At 39.1% G+C, this 23,044-nt stretch overlaps 1 protein-coding gene across 2 annotated transcripts in view; it reads right to left on the minus strand.

Annotated features, from left to right (window-relative positions):
• EGF (epidermal growth factor) overlaps nucleotides 1-23,044 on the minus strand; it is a 58,734-nt gene that overhangs the window by 11,615 nt on the left and 24,075 nt on the right. For both annotated transcript variants that reach the window (XM_027635939.1, XM_027635940.1), the window contains exons 8-21: nucleotides 22,914-23,036; nucleotides 20,704-20,826; nucleotides 19,399-19,524; nucleotides 18,292-18,428; nucleotides 16,241-16,389; nucleotides 14,551-14,655; nucleotides 12,617-12,840; nucleotides 9,446-9,613; nucleotides 8,552-8,701; nucleotides 7,990-8,136; nucleotides 7,204-7,320; nucleotides 6,104-6,229; nucleotides 4,059-4,178; nucleotides 2,134-2,284 (exon numbers count right to left, since the gene is read on the minus strand). In XM_027635939.1, coding sequence (XP_027491740.1) covers nucleotides 2,134-2,284; nucleotides 4,059-4,178; nucleotides 6,104-6,229; nucleotides 7,204-7,320; nucleotides 7,990-8,136; nucleotides 8,552-8,701; nucleotides 9,446-9,613; nucleotides 12,617-12,840; nucleotides 14,551-14,655; nucleotides 16,241-16,389; nucleotides 18,292-18,428; nucleotides 19,399-19,524; nucleotides 20,704-20,826; nucleotides 22,914-23,036 — 1,966 coding nt within the window. The remainder of the gene's footprint in view (nucleotides 1-2,133; nucleotides 2,285-4,058; nucleotides 4,179-6,103; nucleotides 6,230-7,203; nucleotides 7,321-7,989; nucleotides 8,137-8,551; nucleotides 8,702-9,445; nucleotides 9,614-12,616; nucleotides 12,841-14,550; nucleotides 14,656-16,240; nucleotides 16,390-18,291; nucleotides 18,429-19,398; nucleotides 19,525-20,703; nucleotides 20,827-22,913; nucleotides 23,037-23,044) is intronic.

Genomic DNA, 23,044 nt, shown 5'->3' on the forward strand with positions numbered 1-23,044 from the left:
TAGTTTTTGTTTATCTGTTTGATTTTACCATTGTAAAACACAACATAGAAATATCTTATCAATGCATCAAACCCTCAAATTAAAATTACTAGAAAGTGAGGAATACATCAAAAAGAATTCCAGCCTAGTTTTACTGTGCAAGACGAGACACATAAATAATAAATGGAAAAAAATTAAAAGTCTACTAAATTTGTAACAATCTCTCAGCAACATGGGCTCAACTCCCAATTAGACAGTTCTTACTGGTCTAATTTTACTTAAGTTCAGGGGCTAGTCAAACAAGCAAGAGAAACAGGATTTAACCAGCAGCAGCTTTTACCTAATATTCTGAAATTATTATGTCTGCATTCATTATTAAATCAGGCACAAGTACTCTCATTCTGTCACAATTTAGAATGCATACGTGCTGCAAGGCAGAAAAAAGGCTAAGTTTTTAACATTAGATCACGATGAATTCCAAATATGATGGAAGATCTACTTTCTACTGTAAGATCTTTTATTAATAAAAATACAAATCACATTTGGTATGTGATTTCTGCTAGATATTTTTGCTAAATAACATTTTTCTATTACTTCCTTTTGCTGGTTAGTATATGAGAGCCTACATGAATGAATGCTGCCATCTAGTGAGAATTCAGCAAGGTCAGAAGCCAGCAAGGTCCACATACAAAGCCTGGCCCCCAAGAGCATGGCTAAGTATGGTCACTCCTTAATTTTTTTAACTGCTTCCACTTCTAGAACTGAATAATATGTACGTTTGGATTCTTATTATGCACTAACACCTAACAAATAAAAGAAAAGAATATGTGATCCAATTTGAAAGTCCTGCAGTTTTGTACTCTTTAGTTTCAATAGAAGAAATGAGATGAAAAAAAAAGGAGACAGTTTTCAATGCCTCTAAAATTTACACTAAAAATTCACAACAGATACTTGGGATGACCATGAGTCCATCTCATGTAATGTCTTTGGTGAGCTTAGGAAATCCATGGCACAAAGCACCTACTTCATTCCCTTGTATGTACATGGGATACATTCTTTTCATATTTTTGCAGGTACAGAGGTCTGTAGGCAATGGAGAGCACTCATATTTAAAAATAAGAAAGCCTAGGATGTGCCATTGCTTGCAGGAATGGACTGGCACAGGGGTTCCTGCAGTGCAGTACAAGGAAGACCTGGGGGAGTGGTGGGTCAAAGAAACTCTTCAGCACAATGCTTGCTCTCCTCACTCCAGAGTTATACCAGGACCACCTGAATTACTGAGACACAGAGGGAGATTTGCCTACTATGGAACAGCATCCATCTCCTGCACAGGTCCTCATTTACCAGATGAGACCTGAGGGGAGGAGGCAGGCATTGGATTTGTCCCCCATTTATGCTTGATTTTGAAGAAAGATACAGTACAGATTCAAATATAGTCAAGTTACAGACTTGAACAGCAGCATTAAAGGTTTTGAAGAAATGATTAGCCCATAGGACTAGGCTGCCACATTGAACAGGCTAAGGCTGATTTCCAGAGAGTTGAAATGATTCTGCTTCCTTTTATCAGGCCTGCAGTTGGGGAACCTAGACTTAGGCCTCACAAAAATATTGAGGGGAGAAGTAGGTCTCATTTTTGAGGTCTCATTTCTACCCTCCCTGATTTTAAGAAGGCTGTTATGTTGTATCCTTTCTGCCGAGGACCATGACTCTTCAAACTGTAAGGGAAGATGCTGACACCACTTCTGGTCTCCTGTCTCAATCAGAGAAGAAAAGTCAGAGATGTCCTCTTCCACCCCACTGAATGCTACACATGAGCAGCAAGACCAACAGCACAATACGTACAGGAGAGACAGCAAGCACCTCTTTTATAATGCCATGAGCACTAATCACTTAATAGCTTACCTCCCATTTCCAAAGTAAAGAATCAAGTCCGTAGGGAGCAAATCCAATCCTACTATTAGTTGCAATGGGTGTGAACAGAATGGCCAGGTACTGAAACTTACAGTGATCACTTATAGAAAAGAGGAAAGTCTAATTCTATTTGCTAGCATGAACAGATAATATGGACATACTCTTCACTGCCTGCACTTAATTAAGGGTAGCACCATAAGGATGCCATTCATTAGAACAAAACCTACAAATTTCTGTACTTACTTGCAGGCATAGTCTTGTAGATCAGAAACATAATTACACACTCCACCATGAAGGCAATATGACTCGTACGAAGGAGGGCATCCTACAATATCACCTTGCACAGCGTGTGTAGAGTATTCATTGCTGACAACAGTTGGGGGAACAGTAGTTTCTGAAACAGAGGATTTCACAAGGACATCTCAAGCTTTTGGCCCCATTGGCAATGTGGTCTTACAAAAGAGTTCCAGAACTTCAAGGTACAAAAGTAGGTAAAAATATCTAATTTCAATTAATTATTTGTGTTTTAACTATTTGCTTATGTTGCTATCAAATTCAAACACACATAAATTGAGATCAAATTACTAAATATGCGTGATTTTAGATTTGCAATGAAAGAGCCACAGACTGAGTTCTGTCTATTTAGACGTGTGAGTCCAGTTCTGAGGAGAAACTGCATTAATTGTCTAGATGTTTACACTCAAATGATTTTTGCTACTTACGCAGCTGTGGGGTATGGTAAATCTCTACCATGCATGAAGTACCAGTCAGAGGGCTAGCTCACATACAGATAGCAACATAACTGGGGAAGCAGGGACCCCTACGGACCCAGTTCTCTAAAGGATTCTGTAGCTTGCTCTGAATCACACACGCTGTCATCTACACAGCTATCCAAACTAGCTGGTTTTAAAAGTAGCACTAATACCTCTGCACAGCATGACCTACAGTGCAGACATACTCTTACAGAAAAGGAGTGTTTTCTTGCCTACATTGATGCTGTATCAAATCTATAGGTCAGAACAGAACAGATACATGGCAAAGAATTTCTGGCACTATGGCTTAGAAGAAACACACCTAATTGCTTTCACACTATTATGGGATCAGTTTTATGCTGCACACCATTTGTATTGCAACATGACCTTCAATGACATTTGTTTTTTAAAATTTCATTTGCGGGAGGCCTGCCGTGGCAAAGAGCATGAGTGGAAAGGGATGAGTGAACCCCAGGTGTGTGTGCATTCTGCAAAGAAAATTGCATCTTGCTAAAATTGCTAAGGGAGTAAAACCAGCGTGTTAACACCTACGAAGACATGCAATCAGGCTGACAGATGAGGGACCTAGAAAGCATTACTTCCGAGTCATGCATCATTTAAAATCATCATTTTCTGAGTGACATCTGAAACTACTGAAAGCTTAAGTAACTGAAAAGATGTTCTATTTAAGAAAGCCATAATTTCCTTCTGTTTTTCTGCAGGAATAGATCTGTGACAATCACACAGTGTCCCTCCATCATCAGACAGCCACTTGATTTGGAGTAAAATTCACCCTGACTAGGGGGGATGACACAGAGTAAGACAATGAGTCGCTTAGCTCCACATTTTCCAAGAATGCTGCTGCCACAATGAGGCGCTGAAATGAGGGTCAGATAGTCACTAGCGCTGAAACTTCTGCAGCTCCCTTCAGCAAACAGGTAATCAGATTTTCTAAAGAGTTTCAGAGCCCTTTTGAAAAATTAGTGACTGGATCTGAAAGACAAGTTTTTTCTGAAGAATCAAGTGGGACTTAAATAATGTGCAGTTTCTGTGCTAGACTTCTGCAGTGGGAAGGAAGGCACAGAGCATTTGAAAAATGACACAGACTGAAATTACCTCCGAAAATATTACTTCCAAGGAGCATTTACTTCTGGTTTTGATTGTAAAGGCCATTAGATAGATTGGTTGTTACATTCAGACACTGAACCTTAATGTAGATATTTCCAAGCTAAACTCAGATCTAGTCTCCTTAGTCCACCTCAAAACAGCCTCCTAAAGCAATGTTAGATGCATCCACAATCTGGTCAGTATGTCACTGTACAGGGATATCTTGGTTTCCAAGTATAACGATTTATCCAAGAACACTGTTCTTAATGAAGGGCCACTTCATTTTATTTGCTCACTCCATTTACTCACTGCAACTGATGCCAGTTCCAGAAGCATGATCAGCACACGAGCAAGTGAAGTTTCCTTCTGTATTTGTGCAGGTCATGTTCTCTCCACAGGTGTGGGACCCCGTCTTGCACTCATCAATATCTGTCACCCAAACAGTCTGCAGTTAGAAGAATGAAATGACTCAGAGCATCAGTTAAAAGGACAGCAGAAGGGTTTGGGGGTGGGGAGCTGCCCCCTGTACTATCCACTTAGTTCAACCTAAACAAAAAGTTTACGCAGAAGGAAAGGGTCTAGAAACCTACATATTTATTCAGTTTGTGTGAACACTTCAGTGAGTGAGGATCTGAATTACTGTGAAGAGGCTCCCCGATTACAAGAGTTTCCATGCTCAGAGCCAGTGTTAGGCTCATATATACCTCTCACCTCCACCCTACTGCATACCCTCACCCTGCCTCCACGCCTTCTCTAGCAAAGCCCACGGCAGTAGCTCCTGCCAGGCTGGCACCTGCGTGTTCCTAGACACCTAAGCACGCCCCTCAAAGGTGGGACCTTTGAAAGCGTTCGCATACCAGAGTTTGTCAGCCTCTGATTCATTTTATGAACTGTCAGCAGAATATATGTGCCAGATCTACTTTGAGGAATCACAGATCTACTACCCCAGTTTTTGTGAAATGATTGCTTAAACCACTGGGACTTTTTCTACAGTAAAATTAACATGATAGGTCTCAAAACAGTATAGAAATGGAATGCAGGAATGCATTGTGAATGCAGGAAGGCATCTAAAATTGAAGTACTAAGGCACACCAGTTTCTGGGTTTCATAATACATTTCAAGTCATCAAACACAAAATAAGTTCCAGTTCTGTTTACATCATAATAATATTGTAGTTTTTATAAAATGCTGTGAATCTTACTATTTTCTGGATTTCAAGACTTCAGGAAGATAATAGATTGTTTTTCAATAATAGTGGAAGGTAACACAATCCTTCTAGCTGTGCAACTATACCACAGACAGAAAGATTCCAGGGCTGCCTGAAGGCATGCCTTCTGTAGGGTGCTGGGAAAGAAAGAGGAGTTTGTCACTTCTGTGTGCACTTTCATCTCCACTTCCAAACATTCTCAAAGACATGACCTCTGTCTCTGACCATTGTAGGCAAAAGGCTTTCTTGAATCTTCTGCCTCTGATACTTTCCAAATCCTGTCAATAATAATGATATTGTTCTTAATTTTTTAGCCATCCTAACCAGTGTTGAAGAACCAAAGTCCAGCAAAGATTATATAAGAATTGGTTCAAATATAATGGCTCTGAATTAGGTCATAAGGGAAAAAAGGAAAAAAGGAAAAAAGGAAAAAAGGAAAGGACAGAAGAGAAGCCAAGACTCTCATAAAGCTCTGAACAAACTGTGTGCTAATCAAATACTGGAGAGATAAGGCTTCCTGTTCATATTTACCACTAAAATGGATTAAGAATTTAAGAGATGTAAAGGAATGAACTAGAGACCTGGCATTAGAGCTGGATGGGAAAATCAGTGGGTCTGATTATTAACAGGACTCTAAATGTACTCAAGTTGTCAGTGTCACACCTTGAGCCTCATGCCTATTAAACAGACCTGGAATTATTTGATGAGTATTATGACACACTCAATACCTGCTTTCGTTTATATTCATGGCAACGATTTCCAATAAAGCTCTACTGCTTCACCTCCACTTCCCTCCTCCCCTTCACTGTTCCTCTCTCTCTTTCTATAACTACTAAAAAGAGCGCAAACAATGAGAGAAGATATTCACTGACAACTACAGGCTTTGCATATTGATCAGTTCCTGAGGTTACCACACTTCAAACAGGGAGGAAAAAATCAAAAAGGCAGAAATGATAGATGTCAGCTGTCTGGAGAAGCCACTGTTAGTATCCATGCCCCTACCAAATTATTCAAAATGAACCAGAACAGCTCAGACGACAGCTTCACAGCTTGTTGGAAGGCTAGCCCAAATCATAAGATATGTCTCTTGCTCATTCATCCTGTCCCAGCCTTCCAGACACAGTGCAGCCCTCACACATGCCCATACCATAGCAATGGACTCCATCCCCAGTATAGCCCTCCAGGCATTTACAGACATAGCTCCCTTCCGTATTGATGCAGCCCGACACATTTCGATCACAGTGGTCCATATTTACAGCACACTCATCAACATCTGTGAGATAAAACAAGGAGACAGGACACATGGGTCATGAAACCATCAAGGAAATCAATTAAGAGAAACATCTACATCGTGAATCTCCCTCAGACTGTGCTGTCACTTGTCATTTATGCATCTGAAGCAAATCAAAAGAGAAGGACTTTGTGGTCTTTTTTGGTATGAAATTCAAGGGGGATGTTCTAAAGAACCTAAGAGAGTCAACTGGAGACCTAGAGGCTCCACAAATACCACTTTCTTTTAAAAAAAAATCTGTTTGAAAGAAATTCAAAACAAAGTCTTACATTAAAGAATCATAAAATCCTTCAGGATGGAATAGACCTTTAAGATCACTGAGAAAATTTGTTTTGTGAAAGAACACATAAGCTTACAATTTTTTTCCCTTTCTATTGCAACATAAACTCCTCTAGTCTTCATGCTTATCCATCAAATGGTATTTTTTTCTCTTTCTAACACCTTTGTCTCCTGCCCTTTATGAGAGGACAAAGTTCTTCCATTTATGTTGCATGCAAGTCCAAAAATTTAAAGACCACCCTAAGCAATGTGTTGCATGGTTGTTAGTCTCTAATGCTGGAAAGAAAAAAGAGCATCACTTTTATATAAACATAACATCAGGAATCCTAATTTTTTAAGAGATTCCTTAATACAAACTTCTAAATTATACATCATCTATCATGTCTATGGACATGATATTAGGCGATTTTTAAAAAAGAATACATGATGCTTTTATTCCTAGTATCCCCATTATGTCTTGTTAATATCATTAGGATTAACTCTCATGACTCAGGGGCAAATCAGGCATGTGACAATTAGCCATTTCAACTCACTGCTCTCTGCTCATCATCCCTTTCATACTATTGACCTTTCTGTCATGGCTCACACAGCAGAGCTGCCAATGTGAAAGAAGATAGATTTTCTTCCTCTCCCACAGTCGACAGTTTTCCGAAAGTTATATTAATGTCTTTTGTTACCATAGCATGAGTTCCCCTTCCTGATAAATCCTTTCAAACACTGGCACACAGCACCATCTTCCAGCAAAACACACTCTGCATTGACGTAACATTCGAGTGCAGTGCAGTCATCTTGATCTGTAGCATAGACAAAGCAAAAAAAAACCCCAATCCACTAGATGTATTTGGAAAGATCAAAAGAGGTACTGTGTATATATCAAAGAAAAAACAAAACAAAACCAACCCCCTCCCAACTAAACAAACAAAAAACTAAGGAAACCAGAACATACAGTCAAAGTTTGAAACTTAGCTCTCCAGGATTATTGATGACAAGCCAAAACAATCATTAGGGCTGTTCACTTTGTCTAGATGGAGTTGACATGTCATTTAGTGTAAGGATTTCTGAATAATGTATTCAAAACCTAGAAAATTTAATGATCTAGTGTCATCAAACATAGGTAGAATTCAATGGTTTTACTTCAGCTTTGTTCAGAGGTATTTAATAGACTTGAAAAATCTAAGGGAGAGACTTTTCCAAGTGTTCCAAATTAGAATGTTTATTCTCTAGACCAGGATAATATTATCAATTTTTTTTGACATAGCAAAGGAACATGGAGACAAACAAAAAAAGCAGTCCTGCCTGGCATAACTGCACAGACCCAACTTCTTGTAAGAACGTTAAGAGCATGAATGCCACCAGTCTTGACACTGAGTTTTTCTTAATTTAAGGTCTATGATTTCTTTCTGTTCTATAAACCTGTTCCAAGACTCACAGTAAATATAAGGAAGACAATCATCAGACTCTACCTGATACCATGATTTCAGCCATCAAAAAAATTATTTTCTGCTTTTGCCCACTGTCCATATCCTTAGAAATCCCATTGCTCTGTGTGCTCTGGAGCACGATCTCTGGTGGTGGCATTGGCACTACCTCCTTGTGCATAGAGACACTTCCTGAAAATTACAAGAAAAAAGTGACACAGACTATTTAAATCTACTGAATTAACCTTCTGATTTTCTATCCCTTGTCTACTTTCCAATAATCATGGTGGTTTCCTTTTAAAATAAACATCAGTATCCTCCCAGACTTGCCTGTTTCTGACCTCAAGTCATTCCTAAAACCACTCACTGGTGGGTTTCCCCAAAAGCAAAAGAGGAGGAATGTGACATATTGCTCACAATAGTTGTCAGCACTGCACACTTCTCTTTCACTGCTAAAATGCCAAGGGAAAAAATTACTGTGGTCAGACTTGTCCCAAGACAACACCCCATCATTCCTTATGTTAGAGCAAGGGGAATTTTTTCAATACTATCTGTCAGGATCCTCAAAGGTTTAAGGAGGGTCTTTTTTGGAACTGGAAGATTGTACCTTCTGTTGAGTTGGAAGAATCCAGAGCATGACAGGTTTTTCCATCTTGAGTTTTCCCAAATCCTGGATGGCACTTGCAATGTACAATTCCAAAATTGTTTTCACAGATCTGATCACAGCCTCCATTCTGATAAAGGCAAGGATTTGCCCCTAATGCAGAAAAACAGGAAACTTAACAAGCTACTTCTTTAGTCAACATCTTCATGTAGATGTGCAAAGCTGGGAAAAGGAATAAGGACTGACAAAAACTAGAACACTTTTTTAAATTCTTTATTTAACAACAGATCCATATAGTAAAGCATAGATATTATCACTTAGTCTCGGGCAGGAAATCACATTTGCATACTCTGTATCTAATATATGTACCACATTTGTTATTATTTTATTCACTTTATTATTTCTCCTTTAATATTTAGAGTCCTAACATTCCCTGAAAGAACATTACAAGAGCATAGGGAACCTGTGATTACCTTCTCTCAATCCTAGTCTATTAAATTATTTTTTCTCTTACAGGAGAATTGTTCCAAAGAGAAAATCAAATTATTTGATCCAAAACTAATGGATATTACAAAATCTTTCTCCATGGCATTTGTTATTATTTGTGTGTGTGAGGAGTGCTAATAAACTAGGATAAATAGGAATTTAAAGACTGCGGCCTCGTGGCAATTGACCAGCATCTATTCTTGGGCATGAACATAAATTTACAAAAACTGTCAGCATTCCTGGGACACATGCCCAGATGATGCTTTCAATAAATGCCAGTCTGACTATGCAAGGCTTTTAAAAGAGATGATTTCTGAGAACATAATCATCTCCCCAAGGACATCTATTCTACCGACATCAGTGAACAAGAAGAGGCTGGAAGGGAATGACTGCTTAGTTTTTCCAGTATACCTGGTTTCGCCAAAGGATGCACTACAACCATTGATGAGGGTCTCAGCATGCTGCCTCGAAGACGTACCCTGTTTTGGCCGGTCTTCTTATCCACCCTCATTAGTGATGGCCTAGCCCAGTCAGAAAACCAAAGGTGGTCCTCAAACACCGCTACAGCAAAAGGGTGGCCTACAAAGACATTAGATTTATCATTTCCACCTCTGCAGAACATACACAAGAAACCATGTAAACAAAAGAATTGTCTTCATAAAGGTCAACTTCTAACATTGGGCATAGCCATAGCCAGTTCTTCACTTTGTTTGCTCAGGGGCAGGGATAAGTGTCTGTGAACGATGGACCATGGGCACATGTTACTTATGCTCTTAGTGAAGGAGGTTACGACAATTGCCTGGCTCAGTACAGTCTGTATACTTCAGGTGATCTCCAAAAAGATGAAGTTCGCAAAATCCTTCTACCTCAGACACTGTTATTTCTTGAGGCAGCATAGGGACCAGCCTTTCAGAATTGAAGTGACTCCCTCCTCTGCCAGTAAGTGGCCCAGCACAGAGCTGCTGAGGTACACAGCTCCTTTTTCAGTCTTCACACAACAAGGAAGAGAGGAACTCATGTCATCTGTCATCTTGCATAAGTGTACTGATACAGAGCAGCCTGGGAGTTACAGACACTGTATCCACAGATCCACATTAGGACCCCAAACCCAGTGTGTGGTCTCTGCAAGCGCCAAAAGTACACACAAGTGCAATACAGTGGGCCACATGTGCATGTAGCCAGCTAACTAACAGAAACAGCTAACACAAACCACAGGAGGCAATGGATCATCCGGGTAGCTTCCTCTTTTTTCACTGATGACAACAGTATGCTAGACAACAGCTTCAACCTTACATGACTAGCAGTAGGTGTGAGAAATTCCACCCCAAGTGGAACAGGAACTTTTCCTTGGTAGCACATTATCCTTTCTAGGAAAACTCAGATCCCCAGAGATAAGCGCAGCAATTCAGGATCCAAAGGACACTTTCATATATAAGAGCAGACATAAAGATCTTTACAAAATGATTCTGACTCTTTTTAATATCTCTCTCATGATAGAAAATTGTCATTAGTCCATATAGGACTAAACATTCTTTCTGTACACTTAGAAATCTCCTGATTTCAAATTAGACTTTGGGCAAGCTTTTTGCAATGGAATGTAAGAACACATACTATTCTTCCGTGGATGTCCACTAGGTTTCAGAGTGGGTGCTTCCTGGCTTAAGCAGGTTTGCTTGGTGCTGATCCTTCCTCACAGTCTGCATGCGCACAACACTGTACTGCTGCAGTCTGAGCCTCTCTGAAAGGTATGTTTTGTAGGCACCTGATTTTTATGATCTGTGTTTTTGCTTTTTGATGTAGACCTCAACTGGGTGATGTTTAATTTCAGTAATGAAATTGGGATCCCAAAATGTATTAGTTTAAAAAAAATAAAAATAAAAAAAATCAAAGCTAAGCAAACAGGCAAACAAAACAACAGATAAATTAGAACCTTGGAGAAGGAGTATGTGTTGGTATATCTAAAATACACCTTGCAAATAAACTGAAAAAACCCACTCCTATATAAAAAAAAATTCTAAGACACTGTTTAAGTGTTCTTATGTGCTAAGTTGAAGAGCATGTTGTTGACACTTCACTACCTCCACTGAACCATGCTTAATCACCGGCCTTGGTTCTTAGCTTTTCTTTCCATTGAATTTGAGCAACTAGCCCAAGATCTAGATGCTGTCCCCACCCAAACATTTGCTCATAGTTTTAGGATCTATAGCTTGCACTATCCACAAACAGCACTGTGCTTTGATCAGCAATTCCTTAACCTCTTAATTTACAAATACATTAAAGATTAAAATTAGAAAGGTAGTGTCAATCGATGGAGATAGCAAGAACAAAAAAAAAAAAAAATTAATAATCTCATGAACCTTTCCCAGAGCAGTGCAAACCTAAATGGTTACATAAACAACAGGAGTGGTTGTGTTCGTTGCCTTGGGCAGGTGCTAACGGGCTGTTTTACTTACAGCTGAAAATGGCGTTAGCAGAAGAGAAGTAATTTACCTATTTTGCATGCAGCAGTGCTGAATGAGCTCTCAGTACCGGAGCACTAGAGGGAGCTGCTGTAATAAAAATTCATGTTACAGCAGAACGCCTATGAAGAGGTGCCACCTTCCCATCCTCCAGTGTACAGCTGTCCAAGAAAAAAAGCTGAATTCTGGTCTAACTAAAAGCATTAGCAAAACATCAGGATATCAAGTCTCTCTGCTTCTCTAAATTCATACCCCTATAGGCCTTCAATTCTTTCACTTCTTTGCATACAGTGTTGATGTCCTTTTCTCCCACCTCCAAACAGCTGTATTACTGCTCCAAGCCTATCTCTTTTCTCATAGCCCATGTTTTTACAGTGCTCCTAGCTTTCCATCTCTGTTTTCTTCCTGTAAGACATTGTCCCATTTCTTGTGGAGGAACGAAGTGAAACTTTGTTCAGGCTTCAAAGTCCTTCTTCGCAGATCAGTTGCAAGGTGAAGTGCACAGCAAAATATGCACAGGAGAGGAAAGAGAGGAAGGCTGGAAAGTCACTCTGCTGAGGCCCTTTGATGTCTTCTGAACTGGAGAACAATGATTCCTCCAAGACCTCACTCTGCTCAAGCCATAACAACTACCAGCAAAGTGTATAAATCATTTTTCATTTGATATCTAATGTGTTTAGAATCATTCCAGTGTTCGACATTGCAGATGCAAGTTTGCTGCTCTAGAACCTTAACAATAAAGATTAACTGTCTTTCAGTTTATGTCTAAATAACTCACTGATATAATAAACACAGCAAAACCTGAATTAAACTAAGCAGCCATGCATGAAACAAGTAAATCACATTTTAAAATTTTTCCTTATTTTCATTTTTCTGTGAAGGCAGAGAAGTGCTCTGTGCAATGCAAAGCAGCTGATTAGTAAAAGCAGACAATGTTAGAAAGACATACTTTTGCTAAACTGGATAAAGGTCAGCTGGGTAACAGAATAAAGAATGAAAGTGAGGCCATTAACCTCAACAGAGTTGTATGGGATCTACAGCACAGCTGCTGGCCAGTAATTTCCATGCACATATGCAAGTACACACACAGATTGACAGGTAATTATCAACGCCAAAACCTCACCTACATCATTCTGTGCAAGAATTTGACGACCAGAACCATCCAGATTTGCGCTCTCAACCACTGACTGCTTAGCATCACACCAGTACACTTTGTCTGCTAAGTAGTCAAGAGCTATTCCACTGGGCCACACCAGACCAGTGCTGGCTATAACTCGACGATCGATGCCTTCTAATGAAGAGCTGTCAATCCTGGGATTGACCCCCATGTCAGTCCAGAATAATCTCCTTTGGAAAACAAAATGAATACGGGAAGTCAGTAAGCAAATGTTTGTCCTCCTCTCCATGGAGTTCTTTCAAAGCAGAAAGGTCAGATCAGAGCAATACAGCCCCAAGTCACAGGAGAAAAAGTGAATGCTTCAAGCAAACATATTGGCTTCTGGTCTTTTCACACTTGCCATAAGACTCCAGGTGATTACACTGGGACTTATGCAGAATCCTCTGTTCACTGGCACAAAACCTTTGAAAAACAACTCCCACCTATGCTAATTGCCAGATCTTTATATCTGCTTTTTGATTTTCCACATGACAGCTGATAGTGGTTTAGCAAACCCAGACAATAGAAGACAATGCATTAGCCAGCACCTTGTCTAAAAGATGGCGTAATAATACACAAATGGAACCAAAATTACCCACTACCCATGGAAAACAAGCAAGAGTACACAGGTTATTTTGGCTTTAAAAAATAAGCCAGTATATTTTCTTCTTTTAATAAAATCATGATTTTCAGGATCTCACTCTAAACTCCTGTGTGTTACTCACTGGATGCTTACTGTTTTTCAACAAACAGAGAGTGCTAGATGGCAACTTAAAAACGAGGATACCAAAATCACGAATTACTTCTGAAATTCGAGCTCTAGTCTTCCTAGGGATAAGTTGCCTCTGTCAGGTTTACTGAAATAACCCACAGATTCATTTAGCTTTATTTACTGAAGTAGTTTTGCTGTAGCCAATGCAGGGATCAGTATTTTCAATAGTCTTAATTGTGTTTCAAATCTCTCTTCAATATTTACAGCTATGGACATTGCCATAATATCTGTTCATCCTTTCACCATTAACCTTCTAAAAATGAAGATTTTAGTGATGTTTTCTTTTCCCTTTTCCCTTGTACCCTTTGCATCTACCAGTAATTCTAAAAACAATCCCCCAGAACCTACTCATTCTACAGAGTTTTCCTGCAAAATGTCTCTATCATGTTCAACCTCTATTGAAAAATTCTTTCAGGTCTTTTATGTCCAAAGGGAAACTAACAAAACACCGTCCCCAACTTTGCTGCATTCCTTGATTCATGGGTACTTAGTTATAGCAGGATATGAACATCAAAAAAATAATTTAAAAAATCAACATATTTAAAATGCTCCTACTACAGACATATTGACTGAAATCCATGGACTTTGCCATTGATTAAGATGGACAGAATTGCATCAAGAGTTTAAACACACAAATCTCCTGTGATCATCTCGACACTAGTTAAGAAGTTATAAGGTGCATTTAAATCAACAAATCTCCACAACAGTAGATTAGGTTTAGTTTCCTAAGAAACTGAACCATGGCCAAAAAACTACTTTGTAAGTACTATTGGTTAAAAGTGACTACCTTCTTTACACTAATAGATACGGAACCATCGAAGTTTGTAGTGTGGTCCTTACAAACTGTCAGAGTGACTTTAGTTGCTCATGAAGCTTTAGCTTAAACTGCATACAATATCATTAATGCTTCTGGTATTTTCTTTTAAATCTGTATGAGAAATGAACATGTCTCGACTCAAAAGAGAAATCCAGTAATGAAACAATGAAGTTCACAGAGCTCTGCAATGCAATGACTAACCTACAAGGAGACTAATGCACATTTTGACTCTCAAAAGGGCAAGGCTGGCATGGTCATTTTTAAAAAACCTCCCTAAGTATTTCATGATTAACTGCATTTTTCACTCCTTACTTAGCAAATGGGTGAATGGCAATCCCTCGGGGCTGGGAGATATCCTCCCAGATGATCATTTTTCTTTGCATTCCATTCAGATTGCTCCTTTCAATGCACGCCTTCCTGCAATACATAGGGCACAGTTAAGTCCTCCCTGCTATCTTTTTAATTACCTTCTCAGGCAGAATGTACTAAGATTTTACATCAATTTAGTTTAGCTGTAATAAATAAATTTACAATGACAGAAAATAATCCCGCTGATGTGGGGAGTCCAGTTGTTTTATCAACCAGTAATTCAAGTTACAGCCTCATTATTTGGTCCAAGGCATGATGATAAAATACCTGCTGCTCTGCAGAAGACATTAAGTTCGCCTTTGGGCAAATAATGAGTTGGAAGTATGATCACTAACAGATAAATGTTAGCTCTAAAGGGATTCAGGAGGAAAACCAGCTCCTAACCAAATGCCATTATCAAATGTATAAAGAATTTTTCTAAATAGTACTTTTATGCAGCATTTTTCATCCAGAAATCCCCAATCATTTTACATCTATTTTTCAGGAAAGAATGAGGCTAAAGTTCTTAAGATCACTCATAAAATATGTGGCCAAGTCAAGTATAGAATCTAGTTTGCCAGTCTTCAAATTCAGCCTTTTTCCAGAAAACTAATTTTATTGCTGCAATCTTCACTTTGCCAAACAAAAATCAGCCTCTACCTGAAAGCCTACAGCCTTCCGTGCCTATCTAAAATTTCAAAGAAAGGCCACACAGAGATGGAAGGAGAAATATATTCCTTCAAATATGCAATACAAACAGATAAATGCAATGATTGAAAAGAAAGTTGCCAATTCCATTTCTCAGATTCCCCCTGGACTGTTGTCTTATAGAGACAAACACCATAATTTTCTATTTCACAAGAAACATTGGCATATTTCTACAGGAGCATGATCATGTAGACAAGATTGCACCTATTAGCAAGGAAGTGGACTAGCAGCATATTTATAAGGGAGAAGGAGGGTGATCTGAACATTCAAAATTACTTTCTATTGCCTAATGAATTATGGATTATACTGAAACATCATGACCACTCTTCAAGGAGTCTTCACTGTGTGTTTTGATCTGGCACTGCCTTTTCAGCAAAGGTCAGTTTTGTTTCTCTCAGCATGTAATTTTAGGTATCAGCTGAAATTAAAGTCATATTGTCATTCCTCTTTTAGCAGAGATAATTGACAAAGACCCTCCAATAGTTTAAAGGGGCATGATTCTAGCTGCCAACAACATTGACTTCTGCCCAAGACATACTCGATACATTAATATTCTTTTTTAAATGTATATATAAAGATATACCTATATATGCACACACACACAGAGTGTATGTATATAAATGAGTGTAAACATATATTCACATGCACATGCGCACATGCGTATATGTATATATGTGGTACATGCTTTAGATTCCTTGCAACTGAGTCCAAAGCCTTGCTTCTTGGAAAGACAAAGATAAAAATACAATAACAGACTCAAAGGGAACTTCCAGCATTTCAGTTTTGAAGAACTTTCCAACTGTATATACTTGAGATTAAAACTAACCAATCAGAATGTGAAGCACTACTGAATTAGAGTGATATCTCAGCTATTTCTGTATCACCAGTCATTTATTCCAAATATTTTATGGCATGCTTCAACATAAATTCACTGTGGAGCATGTACCCTCTGTCTGTCCAATACAATTTTCGGTTAATCCAGTCCACAGCGAGGCCTTCGGGTGTATCTATAGCTTCATGAACAACTTTTTCACGATTTGAGCCATCCAGATTAGCTCGTTCTATCCATTTCAAGGCAGTGTGAGCAAAGTAAATCTGTAAACAAATAACAGGTGAGGTGTTATTAGTTCCCATCTCACTTTCTACTCTACTCCCCTTGTCTAATAGTTGCACTTCTAAACCAACTTTTCATCTTGAAAGTTTCCTAAACTGCTTATTTACAAAAAGCTGCACAGGTAACCTGTGATCCCTGACAAAATAAAAAGGCACTTTGTCCTTCAACCAAGATGACTTCTACAGGCAGCTTGTGCTTAGCTGTAAATCCTAGTTGCCCTATATAGAGCCCTCTGAATATCCTGTGGTTTTGTTTCAGCAAGCAGCTCCCTCATATGAAGCACAGCCAAGGAAGCAAAAAGAAATGTTATTTTACTGGCTGCTCATACTGAAAAGGGAGAAGCAGAGAGAAGATAGTAGCAACCTGTGTGTGTCAAGGAGCTGGGAAGGGGAAAAGGAGTTATATAATTTGCTCATATTTTTTTCTTTCTTTCAGCCTGCAGTTACCTTAATTTTTTACCAGGTGTCTATTCTGTAAGGCTCTAAAATTTTCAGAAGAGGCTTCTCAGTTTTGGGCTGAAAGAAAAGTTCTCTGCTGGTGGGGAAACTAGGCTTGTGGTTTCCAAGGATGAGGAAAGAAAATTTGTCTTGTATTCAATACCCAGAGGGAGCTATACACTGTATGGCAGAACCATATGAAAAACAATACTGAGGCTTTCCTTGGAAATGGTAACAGCAAAACAAATACCTTTGTTTTGATGCTAACCAAAAGGTCAAACAAAACAGGGGGGACCCTCTAGCATTAAACCAGTTAGTTTAATACCATGGGAGCACAAAGGGATGCTTCCTTGCTACTCTGCTCTGCACTGACCAGACTGCTGCAGCCTGGCAACCCTCTTGCATGTCCCCTTACCTCTGTACTGCCCACCCCAATGCCACGCTGAGCTCCCCACAGGAAGAGAACACGGGTGCACACCCAGTGTCACTGGCATAGCTGATTTACATTTGGCACAGCACAGAACAACTGCCAGTTCTCCAGCAGGGCCCTATTTCAGGAGCAAGTGGCAATGTTCCAGAAGCGCCTGAAATGCTCCTCCTGTAAATGCAGATCTGGTAACATTTACATTTGTTTGGCCATATCCATCTGGGCCTTGAGATGCTTCCAACAGCTTAACTGAGTTCATCATTAACTTTCACTGTACCAACCAGTATTTCTTTGCAACACTTTTAGATGTAAATAAATCTCATCACAGGCAAATATAACTATCTGCCAGAGAAGGTTTAGCAAAGCACAGCTGAACTCCTATTATTCCCAACTCTGAAGGCAAGGAATAGGGTGGAAAGATACAGCCACACAGACAAACAGTTCTTTCTGCAGAGAAGACTCCTGTTTCCCAACAGCAATATCTTACACATGAGGAATATATTTTGTAAGAGTAATAAACTCAGTGGGCATTCAGCAGTTTTGCTGAATAATGTCAGGACACGGGAGGTAATCTGTGTTAAGATTACTCCTACATTTAGTAGGGATTGTGGGATTTAGCTGTACAGAAAAAAAAGATGCTATTGCTTTTACCTCTACACAGCAAAAAAACCCCACAATGTATTTCCAGAAAACAACACTGCAATCTTAATGGAGAAAATTTATCAATCACACAATAGTTCTTTGAAATTGAAATCATGCCCAAAGTGAATTTAGAAATCCGGATTCTCTGTGAATTATGATTGTCAATGTACAAAGCACATTCAATTAGTGAGTAAAAGATGAAACTGTTCAGTTAGTTTTTGGCAGCTTGTAGCTATTGTGCTCCTAGACAGGCAATAGAACAACGAGCAGCACTACGTGTAATCCAGATTGCTGACAGCAGAAAGGTTAAGGCACATGAAAGCTCAAGCCATTTGTCCTTGCAACACTTCGAAATCCTCTCATTTTTAATGCCTTACCTTATTTTCCACTGGATCAGAGTCCAGTGCTAAGACTATTCCCATCTGCCAGTCAAGTAAACTTGTATAATCTGTTCCATCAAAACTGATCTGGCGGATATCTTGGCCATTTGCAAACAACAAAAATGGCTTAGGACCTGTTGATTAAAATTTGCCAGTATGTTAATTGCACTAGATTCAAAGTGTTCTCTAACTTGCATTACTACCTAGGTAGCATTGAAAGTAGGTAATGGTAAAAGACAAAATAAGGAACAGAAGCACAGAGAAATTATGGCAATTTTCCTACATTCCACTTGCCTCAGAAATTGAAGATAAATGTGAATATAAGTTTTCAGCATCAGCCTCAAAATTTTTGATAAAGGCAGTGACTAGCCCCACTGTGTTTCACACTGAGTGACTTAGCCTCAAAATCATCTCTCTGCATTTCACAGCATCACCATAAATGCCAGAATACTCGACTTTTGCACATGAGAATTCTTTCACACTAAAAGTAAGAAAAATGTTGTCCTCCAAAAAATAAAGCTTTTCCCTTATTCCTGAAAAAAATCACAAACTTCTTTTCCTCCTCTCTCTTGGGCAATTGCATATACCTTACTGCTCACCGTGGTCTGCCCTTTTCTTAGAAGGAATAGAAGGGTCTGAAACCCAAATGTGCACAGCAAACACCTGGGCTTCCTGGGGTTAGTGGAGGAGAAATATCCTTGTAGGAAAAGTCCTTCAACAGGCTATTTCCTGTCCTCTTTTCCAAATGTAGGGACCTCAGCCCCAGTTCTGTAAAACTGGGCAGAAACTATGCCCACATTTATTTGAGGGCACAAAAACCTGCATATTCAGGATGGACCTCTGCAGTGTGGGAGCCCAGAGTGAAATGTTGAAGTTGGATCATAAATTGAACCCTCTGTGAGGGAGACTGAACTATATAGTGGTACTTGTTCTGGTTTATTTCCAAAACAGGTTATCTTTCCTAACAACTAATACTTCAGAAGTTTCACAAAGTAACCTAAAACCAGTGCAAAAAGGGATCCTAGTTTTACCATCCACTTTAAAAGACTCAAAAATGATTTTGCTTTTATTGGCAGAAATATACAGGCACACCAAGACACCAACCTATAGCTGTGCAGTGCTTTCTGTCTCGCTGAAGCTTATATCCAGGAAAACAAGCACACTCCCAGGAGGATGGGCTTAAAGAAGAGCACATCTGACTGCAGCCACCATTATCTGGAGATGTACAACCTTAAACAGAGCATTTGTAAAATTTTATTGTGCCGTTCTAAAAAAAAATAAAATACAACATAATCAGAGATATAAGAGAATGATTCACTCTGCTCAGGATTTCTACAGTCCAAATCATCACAGTGACTGGTAGATTTACCAAAAGGCCTCCTGCTGAAAGCAGAAGTCCAGTGAAGAGATAACAAATTAGTAGTAACTTGTTACTGAGTTTTTCCTGAAAATTTACAACACAAGATAGGGGATGGAAGGGTGGGACACATGAAGAGAGAGGTCTTCCATGTGTTCATTGTTTCATTTTTCTCCCATACAAATATCATCCCATCTACAGCAGAGTAATACATTTTATCAGACTGTGCACACCATGCAAAGAAACAGCAAATTAATGCAATTCTCTCCCCAGAACTTAATTATGCTAGGATGGAAAATTGATACTTTCTGATACAGCAAACCAAGATTTCATATAAAAAGAAACTATTCTTTTCTTATTTTTTCTATTATATTCTCAATGCCAACCTGAGCTTACTCAGTGGAGTGTCCCTAGCAAAACAGCAATAATGACTGAAAGTTTGCATATAGTAGAGTCCATGTATGAAAGGGATTAAAGGGGAAAGGGTTTTTTTTTCAAGGCAGGAGGCTGGCAGTAATGGAGCTATCTTGATCCCTAAGACTAAAAAGACATACTTGAAAAATTACAGTCCTTTGAATTTGGAAAAATGCTAGAATGGAGAATGACATATTAGTGAACATAGCAGCTTCAAGTATTCTGACTACAAAAATTCCATTTTTGGGTAAGTGACTGTGAACGTGGGCTGCATGATGTCAAAAAGTCATCTTCAGATTTCAACCAAACCTTAATTTTGTACATATATTTCCCCTCAAATATAAACTTTAGATGTCCCTTGCAATAATAATCTGTAACATGCCTTGATCTGTGCTGACAACAGAGGAATTTGGCCTGCAAACACTGGATGCTGCCACTAATAAAAATCTATTAAAAAATGAAGATGAATATTGTTCATCTCAGCACTCAAAGCACCTGACATTCTACTGCCTCCTATCTTGTACAACATTTACAGCTGTGTAAAATGAATGTAAAATGCCTTCATTCACTTCTGGCTCTCAGTGCTAAGAATAAACAGAGTTTGGCAGTCACTACAGCTAGAAAAAAATGTTACTTACCCGTGCATGCTTTGCCATCCACTTTGAGTATAGATCCTTCTGGACAAAAGCAAACAGGGCCTTTAGATGTTTGAAGGCAACCATGGCTACATTCGGTGTCATTACTTGTACAGGAAATTAGCTCTACAGTAATTTAAAAAGAGGAAAAAAATATAAAATGATGATAAAAATTTTTACTAAGCCCTCAGAAAGAGATATTAACACTTTCTTAAATAGCAAAAGAAGGGGGGAAAAAATGAAATAAATGAAATAAATAAATAAATAATACGCCTCTGCAGTGTTTCTGAGGTTTGTTTTCCTTTGTTTCTCTTTTTTTCCAAGTTTTTTTTCCACACCCTCTCCTAATCACAGCACAGGAGAAAGCCAAAATTGCTGAGTCCTGAAGCCATTACACTTATCAGACATTTTCCAAAATTCTATGAGGAGGTGTTATCAAAATAGAGGTAATTTTGAAAACTTTCTTTCTTACAGTTCATCAAAAATAGATCGGGTTTTGAAAACTACAAGGAATTTATACTGAAAGAATAAGTATAAAACACAAAGTGAATGAGGAAAAACTACTTTCCTACTACTCCAGGTGTAACAGAGCTAGAATCAATGAAAGCAGGAGATGAACCTTCCTGAAACAAAACTATATTCCTTAGTGTCAATTTTAGAAGCTGTAAGGGCAAAACCATCTGAGGACCAGGCAATAGCTTTCCTTTACTTTCCATTAGAATTGTTGCAGTGCCAACATTTTTTTGAGTATTTCTTTCACGCAATTTCACAGGATATGCTCCTTCCACCTTCCATATTGCAGTGTTCCATCTCATTATCCCAGTTCTGGTGCCATATGGCAACACCCACTGGAAGACCGGAACTAAGGAAAGTTTCCCACAGCTGCTTCTTTGAATCAGCTGCATACACTGGCTTAAATGGTGCATATCTTTTGCAAATATTGCTTCTCCAGGGCAACTCCAATCTGGACTGGACTCTTGTAACTGCTTAAGCACAGAGAATACGGTCAAGAAACTATCTTGAGTTTCTTTCTGACCAGAGCTTGTGGCTTTAGATGAAGAGCTTTGTAAAGGACTTGAAGAAAAAAGCATCAAAATATCTCTCTCTCTCAAGTTGTGTAGTTGGTGATACATCTGCCTTGTGCTGCAGTAGTTAAGAAGTTACACTGTCTGTGCTGCATCCCTAACCCGTGTTGGAAAAACTGTCTAATTTGAGCCACTAGAAATGTAGGCATATAGTTCAAGATGGCCATCCAAAGTAGGACAGAGTTGCATGGTGTCTAAGTGTTGTTTTGGACACAAAAGGATATCCCACCTCCCAACAGCCTCTGGCTGCAGCACTCACAAGTTGTCTGTCACAGCTTGCTGCCTTCTGCAGCTGTCACACACACCCTGGACCCCCACATTTGGGTCACTGAAAACTGCTCCTGGCTCCCACTTAGTAGAGAGGAAGAAGTGATTCTTGGAAGTCTAAAAGAGGTAGACTGACTGACTACTAGAGTAGTGATATTTAATATACCCTAGGTCCTGATCCTGCCATGATCCAGACCGAACTCACTGGTGCGCACTGGCACTCCTACTTGGAGCTTATACCAGTATTTTATTTCCAAGGAAACAAGGTAGAAGGACCTTTGTCTACGCATAAGTTTTTCTTCAAAAGTGACTGGGAATATCCCAAAACTTCAAAACTTGGATCCTTTTCACACTTGGTGTTCTAGACTTAATTTAGAAAGCCTAATTTGTAGGTTGAGTATACACATTTAATTCCATTAATGTCATACACATTAGCAATGCTATCGGTCCTGAGCTGAAAAGAAAAAAGATGATGCTATAAGTTGCTCATTCAGAGAGTGGGAAAATTCTTGTGCAGGATAACCAAAGTGAGTAAAATTCAGAGACCATATTTAAAAAGCTATAACTGCTTATCCACCTGGAACATGTCACAGAGCCTAACGTGAGCGAAGAGGTCTCTCTGGAGATCTGAATTTCCCCCCACCACCACCCTGAAGAGGCCTATATGATTACTCACGTGTAACTTACACTTCCTTAAACATGACATCTGAAATTGGTTCACCCAGTTTAAGTTGATCCTACTTACATAATAAGGGATCAGAAGTGAGCAACACAACATACAAAACTTTCAGCAGTTCCAGTGTTAAATGAGGACTCCCTCCAATGTGATGCCTCAAGTGTTTATGTATTACGGCTCCTTACCATGACAGGTTTTCCTATCAGGCAGCAGAACAAAACCTCTCGGGCAGGTGCAGTAATAGGAACCAGGGATGTTCACACAGCCCAAAGTACAGCCATGATTCCAAAAGCCGCATTCATTAATATCTGCCAAA

This window comes from Corapipo altera, unplaced genomic scaffold (genome assembly GCF_003945725.1).
Source record: "Corapipo altera isolate COAL_440 unplaced genomic scaffold, ASM394572v1 22b, whole genome shotgun sequence".
NCBI classification, from domain to species: Eukaryota; Metazoa; Chordata; class Aves; order Passeriformes; family Pipridae; genus Corapipo; species Corapipo altera.